Source organism: Pediculus humanus, genomic scaffold (genome assembly GCF_000006295.1).
Source record: "Pediculus humanus corporis 1103172107458 genomic scaffold, whole genome shotgun sequence".
Taxonomy (NCBI): domain Eukaryota; kingdom Metazoa; phylum Arthropoda; class Insecta; order Psocodea; family Pediculidae; genus Pediculus; species Pediculus humanus.
The window spans coordinates 182,299-192,823 of NW_002987078.1; the positions used below are offsets into that span (position 1 = coordinate 182,299).

A 10,525-nucleotide genomic window follows, 5' to 3' on the forward strand; every position below is an offset into this window, starting at 1 on the left:
ATAATAATAATAATAAATTTTAATCTTTATATATTTGTATAAATTACAAAAAAAAAAAAATTAAAAATTATTCTTAAGATAATTTATTATAAACCCGATTAAAAAAACAACCGAATTCATTAAAATATATATAAATATAAATTACAATTATATGTATTTTTTAAAATTAAATATATATATATATATATATATATATATATATATATATATATATATATATATATATAGTAATAACTTTTATTATAAAATTGTATCCTTTAGAATATATATATTATTAAACTAAAAAGATTTTTTTATAAACATGTAAAGAAAATAAAATAAAATGTTTTAATGAATTATTTTTCATATTTTAATGATAAAATATATATGTATGTGTGTATGTGTGTATGCACATCAACATCTCTGGTTGAGCCCCCAGAGATGTTGTTTAATATATTTTTACATATATATATTATAAATATATATGTATATGTATATGATATATTATATGCTTATATACATACATACAAATATAAATAAATGAAATTAAAAAAAATTATAATGATAATTTTTTTTTCTTTTCATTTATAAAAAAAAACTTTATTATTATTATTAAAATTTAAAATCTTATATTCAATGTTTTAAATGTTTAAAAAAAAAAAATTTTAATTTTTATTAAATAAATAATATAAACTATTTAATTTATATATAAATATATTTATCTTTGTAATTTAATTGTTTTTTTTTTTGTTTTCTTTTTCTAAATTTAATTTTATTCATTTGAATTTTACATGCGCCTTATTGTCATATAAATATATAAGTGAAAAAAAAGTTTATTTGTCTTTATATAAAAATGTTTTCATTTTTTTAATTTGTTTTTTTGAAAAATAAATAAATAATTGTTAGTTAATAATGAAAAAGTAGTAATAATTTTTTTTCTTACCTCATTTTAATTGATTGTATAAAATTTTGAAATCAATTTTTTGAAATGGTCGCAACCGTTATTTCCATCGCAGCCTCCTTAATTCTGTTTGTACGAATCGATATAAGCCTCGCTTAATTCGCAGCGTTCGAATTTTTATTTTACTGTTGGACGTTAAAAAACCAAAACCTTTAATAAAAGTATAAGTTATAATAATTAAAAATGGTTTGATAATAACGAAAATTTGATAAATCATTTTAATAAAAATTTGAAACGAAGTAAATTTATTTGCCGCAATCGTTTGTAATTTTTTTGTTACTCTATGGCTTTTCTTAGCGAAGTAATATCTTTCCTGTGCCCAAGGAAAACAATAAATTGTCATTAACTGAATTCGATTACCGATTGCAAGCAAAACTGAAAAAAAGAAAATAATAATAATAATAATAATAACAAAATAGTTTTATTTTTAATAAAAGTGTAAAGTTTTTTTTTCTTAACCAATGAGTACTTCATCGAGAAGTAACGTTTGTTTTTGCGGTATGTGATAAAATGTGCTTTTGCAAATAACGTTTTTCATATTAATAAAATGACTCTTTTTATTTATTTTAAATATAGTTTCGGATGATCACGAATATGTCACTCCTAAAAGAGCCGTGTTAACAATGAATGATATGCAAACGTGGGAAAAAACGGAAGCTTACTACGATTATTTAACATTCTTTGGTGCTCTTAATGAATCAGTCAGATCCTTACCTAATAGCAGTAAATTTCCTTATTCTGAAAATGCCAAGGCTTTGGTTGAATTTCTCGATACTTTAGATAAATTGATTGAAGAATATCCACCAATAGATCAACCCCAAAGGTTTGGTAATCAAGCTTTTAGATCTTGGCATAAGAGATTGACACAGGTAACCATCAAAACTATCAAAAAAAAAAATTAAAGTATTCAATATGTAAAATTTACCTTTATGTTTACATATTTATGTATACATACGATAAACTGATAATAATAATAATAATAAATTTTAGGATGTTATAGAATTGTTACAAAAAGCTTTCCCGAAAAAATTTTATAGAGCTATACCTGAAATAATGGTTTATATGACAGAATCATTTGGAAATCCTACAAGAATAGATTATGGTACTGGTCATGAGATGGCATTTATATGGTTTTTATGTTGTTGTTATAAAATTGGAGTTTTCGCAACGGAAGATAATGCAGCAGTCGTCCTTAAAGTATTCAATAGGTGATGAAATCATTTTTTTAAATTCATTTTAATGGAAAAATCTAAGTAATAATATTATCATTTTACACAAATTAATTATTTTATGAAATGAAAAAACTTTTAAATAAATTGCAAATCTTTAATAATTGTAATGTCAATTTTCAGTCATGCAAAAAAAAAAAAAAAAGTTCCGAATGTCATATGAGTCTTAAGTATTATCAAAAGATTTTACTGATCAATCTTTCTCCCTCTGATCTATTTTACTCATCATATTAAATTTTAATTGATTGTGATTCTTATACAAAAAAATATTAAAAGATTTTATTTAATTTTCATAACGATTGTATTACATTTCAGGTATATGAACCTTGTTAGACGATTACAGACAACTTACAGAATGGAACCTGCTGGAAGTCATGGTGTTTGGAGTTTAGACGATTATCAATTTATGCCTTTTATATGGGGAAGTTCACAATTAGTTGGTAAATTCATAACTTGACTATTGACTACTCGAGTAAATGAAAGGAAAATTTGTTTGTTTCGAAAACAATTCAATAATAATAATTTTAAATGAAATATTTCAGATAATCCGAGAATCGAACCGAAATCATTTTTATTACCCGAAGTTGTAAGCACTTATAAACACGAATACCTTTTCATAGCTTGTATAGATTTTATTAATCAAGTTAAAACGGGTCCCTTTCCGGAGCATTCTAATCAATTATGGAACATAAGCGGAGTCACGAGTTGGTCGAAAATAAATCAGGGTTTAATTAAAATGTACAAGGCTGAGATTTTGTGTAAATTTCCGGTGATTCAACACGTTTTATTCGGGTCGTTGATGACATTTAAAACGAGACCCTCTGGTAGCATAATAAGAAATGCCAGATTGAGCGTCACACCTCCGGATCCTTTGAAAACTCTTATGGATCCGCCAGGAGTTTTAAAACCTAGGCGAGATTCGGAAAATCATTCCTGAAAATCCCATATTCTATTTATTTAATTTTCTTTTTAATTTATATCACGATCAAATCAAAATAAATATTGTTATAAAACTTTTTTCTTTTTTTTTTTTTTTTTCAAATGTATTTTGTTCAAATATTATTAGACAAAAAATATTATTACGTTTTTGAATCATTGTTGTAAACAATAAAAAAAAACAATTTATTTTATATTTTATTATTGTTTTAAAAAAAAAAAAAACAAAAAAATAATATTATAAATGAATATATGTATAGTTATTTAATTATTTTATAAAAATTAACCCTCAACGCGAAAAATATTTATTTATTAAATTAATTTAATTTTTTACGTGTTGAAAAAAGTGTCGAAAAAAGAAAGAAAAAAGAAAAATCTACGTTGGCTGTGCGTGTGATCAATTTTTGTTTTTTCCCCTATTTTTTTTTTTTTTTTTTTTTCAATAATTTAAATTTTATTATAATAATTACGTTTTTTTATTTATGTATTTATTTTATTTAGTTATGTAAATTTAAAAATAAATAAATAAATGACCGTTGTTTGTTTTTGTATATATACCTGATTGTTTTCGGTTGTTTCAGTTTGTTTGTATTATTTTACACACGACAGACAGACAAATCGTCGTTTGCATTTTTGTTCAGACGCTTGTTCAGTAATTTTTACGACGTGATGACGTTACATAATCGTCATTACAAAAACAATATCAATTTTTTGAAAAATCTATCCGACGATTAATTAATTAATTTTTTAATTAATGAAAAAGTGATTTGTGTAAATTTCAGTGCGTGCGTGCGTGCGTGAGTGCGTGTATAATCAGGGAAACTTTTTAATGTGATGAAAAAAAATACCGAAAAAAAATTATAAATGATAATAATGAGAATCGTTATGATAAAAACGATGACACGATATGGTTAAAAAAAAAAAATTTTTTGTTTGTAATCAATTAATTTGTTATTGTTTTTATCACTTTCAACCTTTTTTATACTAAAATCATAAAAGATTGAACGTTATCAATATTTACCAAAGTTAACAACAAGAAAAATTAAATGATAAAAATATTTTCGATTTAACTCAAACGTAAACCATTTTTTTTTTTCTAAATAAATTTAAATAAATTTGAATTAATCGATTAATTAATTAACCCAATTGATTGACAATCGATTTCAAAACTGATCGTGTAATTTTATTATTATTATTATTATTAATGTATTTAAATAAATCGAAAGACGTAGAATATTTCTTTTTTTGAGGAGACAGGTAGAGAGGAGGAGGAGGAGGAGAATGGGGGTGAGGGAGAAGGGGAAATTAAAAGTTAAAACCATCGCGGTGAAAATATTTAAGGGCAGGGCAAAACATCCTTGAATAATAAATAATTTTTTTTTTTTTTTTTTTTTTTTTTTTTTTTAATAATAATAATAATAATAATAATAATAATAATAATAATAATAATAATAATGATGATGATGATGATGATGATGATGATAATGATTATAAGAAGTAATCATTCAAACTGTTACTTACGAGGTTGATCGAATTGTTACTTTAAATACTTTCCCTCCCTGTTGCTGCTATGGATCACCACCACCACCACCACCACCACCACTACCACCATGCACGGATGCCAACGGTCAACATTCGTGTGCCTGTAATAATAATAATAATAACGATAATTACAACGATTCAATTCTTTCATTCAAAATGATTTTTGATAAAGAAAATCAACTTTACTACCTTATTTCATTTTTTTTTTCTCCTTTTGTTTTTTTTTTTTTTTTTTACTACAATTTTCGTTCTTTGAAAACTTTCTCTTTGTACCAATTACATTATTATTATTATTATTATTATTTTGTTATTACGTCATTTTTATTTCTCGCGTTTCTCTACAAAATTCGATGCATTGTATGAAAAATTTGAATTTTTTTTTTTTCAACGAAACAAACAGTCACAGTCAATGCTTTATTCTTTTCATATCATCATCATCATCATCATTATTATTATTATTAGTATTATTATTATTCTTTTTTTTATAATTATATATTTCTTGTGCCTATTTTTTTACGCATATAAAAATAACAAAATAAAAGTTTCACTTTCTATTTATTATTATTATTGTTACCGTCATCATCATCATCATCACAATAACGATCGGTTTCCTTTAATAATATTTTTCCATTCGATCAATCAATCATTCATTCTTTCATTCATTCATTCACCCACTCACAGTATTTTATTTTATCTGATATTCAAGCCTTCCACCCTCTCATTCCCACAAAGTTTATTCGCGTTTCGAATCGAAATTTCTAACATGAAGACGTTTGTTGTTTGTTTGTTGTTGTTTGTTTGTTGTTGTTTGTTGTTGTTTGTTTGATTTCGAAAATGAGAATCGGTGCAGACAAGTAACCGCGATTGCTACCACCAACCAATGGTCTACTTTCTCTTTGCAACTTAGGTCCTTGACCAGTTCAATTCCCTCCAAAAAATAAAAAAAAATTTATTTCTCGTCGTCCGCGGCGTACAAACTTCGCACGCGCGTTTTCTTTTGTTTTGTTTTATTTATTGTTAATTTAATTTACAAATTTTTCTACTCCCACGTCTCCTACGACGACCAATCTTTCCTTTTTTTTCAAGGAAATCGTATTGTCCTAAACAAAAATAAAAAACTTTTTGATGATGACGTCATGATGTTAAATTTCACTTTTAATTAAAACTTCGCCATTTTGTTTTCATTTCTCTTCCCACGTCATTTATATATAAATTTTCCCAACCGGAAAAAATTTTTTTTAAATCGATTTTCGGCCCACCTGCCGCCACTAAAATTTTCATAACAAACAAAATTTTTTTTTTTGGGTAAAATGAAAAAAAAAAAATTTTTTTTTAAAATGGAGAGAAAATGTTTTTCGTACAAGCAATATAAATTTTTTTTTTTTAATGAATGAAAAACTCCAGGAAATAAATAAAAAAAAAGGAAAATTAAATAAACGTCCTTTTTATAGTAGAAGAATCATTAAAAGTTGTTCAAATAAAAAAAAAAAAAAATTTTCCTCTTCTGGAAAATTTGTATATTCGTCGCCCACACTCGCGTTGCCCTCATTTCATATTTCCCTTTCATATTCTCCACGAAAATTACATAAAATAAAATTTTTTATTTAAAAAAAAAAAAAAAATTGCGAGAGCAACGAAACAGAGAGAGAGAGAGAGAGAGAGTTAATAAGGAATACCTTGAAACCAACCTGACGATGTATAATAATAATAATTATTTACTTTGCGAATAAGTTACGAACAATGGCGAAAAAAAAATATTTTTTTTTTTTTTTTTTATCAACTACTAATAGATGTGCAACAACATTAAGATATTTTTTATTGTGAAACATTCCGAGAGTTGAATAAACTTTTTTCTTTTTCTTTTTTTTTGCAGTTACATAAATTTTCAGAATAGAATAGAATGGAACGAAGACAAATAATAATAATAATGATAATAATAATAATAAACATTAATATGCGTTTCGAACCGTGTCAAAAATTAAAATAAGGTCACACATTTTTGCCCGAAATACGAATAATATTTTTAAAAAAATTTGACTGTACATTATTTTAATCTTTAGCCACGTTCTACTACTGCCACGACGTTATGAAAATTTATAAAAAAAAAAAATTAATTAACACGTTCGATTATTATTACTATTATTATTATTCTTTCGATGTAAATTAAATTTACTTCTGTTCGCGACACTCGCGAATCCATTACCGCGGGATTTTTGGAAGATTTATTTATACTTCGATTTGTGATTCGTTTGAATGAATGAACGAATGAATGAATGAGTGAGTGAGTGAGTGAATGAATGAATGAATGAATGATTGAATGAACGAACAAAAGTCAAATTTTCTAATTACTATATCGATTTTTGTGTTTTTTCCCAGCCCCCTTCCTCCTCCCCTTCCCTTTCTCCCCTTCCTTCTCCCTTTCGCGCATTTTTCAAATTTTTTGGCACGACCTTTTCCCATTTTATTTTATTTTTTTTTTTCGTTACGCGTCGCCATTTGTTTCCGACATGTCGTTGTCAAAAAAATTTTTTTTTATTTTTTGACCTTTCGCAACACCTTCGCACATATCCAAAATAAAATTTTTTATTACGAATAAATAAATTTTTAACGTAATTATAATAAAATTTTTTTTCCTACGTCCTTGTTACCGTTTACGCGCGTTTTACATTCGCACAAAATTAATTCAAATTAATTTTTTTTTTACGCCTTGCTAATAATTTACGCGCGTAATAAATACCAAAATGCCGCGTTAAATTTTAAATTCATCCGTTATGAAAAAAACAACAACATCCTTTTTTACATTAGAGAAATTTGCGATTGAACATGGTGATAATAATAATAATAATAATCATTAAAAACAAACGGACAAGTTAAATTTTAACATTTAAATTTATTCCCTTTAGTTTTTTTTTTTTTTTTTTTTTTTTCGTTTACGTAAAAACACACCTTGAACGTATGTAATCGACGTTGTTGCCAATTTTTTTTTTTTTTTTCCATAAAGTTATTCTATGATAAAATTAATTTGCGATATTCGATATATTTACCTATATCACATTATCGATTAATATTCATTTTCAAAAATGTAACCACCCACAGGACGTCACGTGTGTGACGGAATTACAGGATTTGAAAAATTAATTATTAATTAAAATTGAATTAATTCCCAGACTTTTTTTTTCTAGAATTTTCGAATTTATCATTAAAATGTGTCGGACTCGCACGTTAAAAATTTATTTATTTAAAAAAAGTAAAAGAAAACAAAAATGAAAGTAAAAAAAAAAAACAAAAAGTAATAAATACAACAACAACCTGATTGATCGAAAGAATCAAAAGATGGTGGACCGGACCTGAGAGAAAGAGAGAGTTTGTCGAAATCGGACGCCATTTTTTTTCTTTTTTTTTTTTTACCGTGCATTATGCAATCAAAAAAAAAAATCTTTTAATAACACGATTCTCATTACAAAAAAATAAAATAAAATAAATAAAAATGGCGGAGTGAAACAACGATTTTACCCAAAAAAAAAAAAAGAATATGACTACCCGAGTTTTGTTTTTGTTTTTGTTGTTGTTGTTGTTATTGTTTACAAATATTTATTTTGGCAAATACCGAACCGAGTTACTCATTAAGTACACGCAAAAAATAAAATGGATTCCTTATTTTTTTAATTTTTTTGTTAAGATTTTGAATTCACACATGAATGTACACGATCATTAACAAATTGCAAATCTTTTCGCGGATTTTTTAATTTTTTACTTCGTTACATTTAAATTAACAACCATTTTTTAATCAACAGGTAAAAATCATCATCCTTTCAACAACAACAACAGCAACAACCCCCATTTTATCGAGACGAGCGATTTGTCAAGTGTCCTTAAATTTTAAGTGGCGAAAAAAAAAACGGAATAAAACCTTTTGAAATTTTAATTTATACAATATGACGACGATTTTCCCTCCCTTGGAAATTTTTTTTACTAATTATTACTATTATTTCGTGAGAGTGACAAATTTTATTTTTTTTTATTTTCTCTTTTTCGCGCCTTTTTTAAAATCCACACATCCCCCCTCACGTAATATCAAAAAAAACCTTAAAAAACCTTTTCAAACGATTATTTCTAAATCTATGTAAAAATTTACAACGCAAATACGTCATTGACTCTAAAAAAAAAAAAAAAACAAGTGGAAAAAGAAAAATATAAATCCAATATGGCGTAATAAAAATCTTTCGACTTTTAGAAAAATTAATAAGCTTCCCGAAAAAAAAAAAAAAAACAAAACTGTCCTAAATTTACACTAGTAAATAAATTAGTAAAAAAAAAAAAATTTCGTAAAATTATATAAAAAAAAGAAAGAAACATTGGCAAGGTCGTGCACAACATCCAATTAATATCGAACAAAAAGAACAAATCAATAAATAAATAAAAATGGCGAAAAGACCTCAAAGATGAAAAAAAAATTATTATTATTATTATTAAACTCGACGAGAGTAAAATCAGACACGACAGGAAAAAAAAAAAAAAACACAAATTCCAACAAAGATTTTAAAAAAATAAATAAATAAATAAAACTTTTGCGTAAATTTCAAAATCTTTCGATCAATAATAATAATAATAGTAGCAGTAGCAGCAGTATGAGAAACAACAACAACCACTCAAAAACAATGTTTTTTGTTTGTTTGCGTTACCGTCGACCTAAAAAAAAAAATTAAAAATGGAGAACGTTCAAGATGTCGAATAATGAAAACGATTAATAATATCGAGTTTAAAAAAAAAAAATTGGTCATTTCAACATAAACAATGCCATCTCCTCCGGCATGTATACCAACTTTTTAACTCAAACCAGTTATTTTGTTTTAAAAAAAAAAAAAAAAAAAAAAAACCAAAAAAAAACCTTGAACTTTACTCCGTGTAAATCCGCCATGATCTATTTACTCCCTCAAATTAAACCGTAAATTTTTTTTTTTTAATACTTTCAAATTTATACCCTTTCAAAACAACAACATTTACGACAACCGTTTAACGATAATGATAATAATTACTACAATATATATATATATTTTGGCATTTTATACGATGTCGAAGCCAAAACCGTTTCGTTCAATCAATCGATCAACAAACAAACACCAAAAACCGGTTTTCAATCGTTCGTAATTCCTTCAAAAAGCAAACAATTTAAATATAACAATTCATACCTTAAAATAATCAAACGAAAAGTCAAAAACAAACAAACAAACAAACAAACGGAACAAAAAAAAACAATTTTAAAAAAATTAAATATAAAACGAAATAAAATTAGTCGAGAAAAGTTTAAAAAAAAAAAAAAAAAAAATTCCGTTATACGACCTAAAATGTCATTTACCAATAATAATAATAATAATAATAATACTGATGATGTTGATGTTGATGATGATGATGATGATGATAACAATAAAAAAAAAAACAAATCGAGATTTATATTTAAAAACAAAAAAAAAAAAAAAAAAAGAGGACAATAAAAATCCGTCATGTTCTCGATTTCGGTCGAAGACATGGTTTTTTTCTTCTTTTTTTTCTTTCGGAATGAATTTATGATTAATTGCGTAGGCGTCAAATAATAAATAAATAAATAAATAAGGAAAAATAAATAAAAAAATTCTTTCTGATCGTTTGGACGACTCGTTTGAACCTAAAAACCAGTATACAGAATCGTACGAGAAATTAAATCAAGACTTTAACAAACGTAAAAAAAAAATAAAAGACCGGAAATCCCAATACCGACGATAGGAAGAGAGAGAGGGAGAGAGAGAGTGTGTGTGTGTGTGTGCGTGTGCGTGTTCAAGGAAAAGAAAAATTAGTGTAAAAAATATTCAATAAAAAGAAATTTCGGATATGGTCGGAAGAA

General features: G+C 25.3%; 1 protein-coding gene across 1 annotated transcript; it reads left to right on the top strand.

Moving 5' to 3' along the window:
• Positions 1-1,401: 1,401 nt before the first annotated feature.
• Phum_PHUM110860 (serine/threonine-protein phosphatase 2A regulatory subunit B', putative) lies at positions 1,402-3,106 on the top strand (the record flags this gene model as incomplete). The annotated part of the gene is made up of 5 exons (XM_002424072.1): positions 1,402-1,438; positions 1,517-1,809; positions 1,931-2,148; positions 2,485-2,609; positions 2,712-3,106. The coding sequence occupies 5 exons, from the start codon at positions 1,402-1,404 to the stop codon at positions 3,104-3,106; spliced, it is 1,068 nt and encodes a 355-aa protein (XP_002424117.1).
• Positions 3,107-10,525: the final 7,419 nt, after the last annotated feature.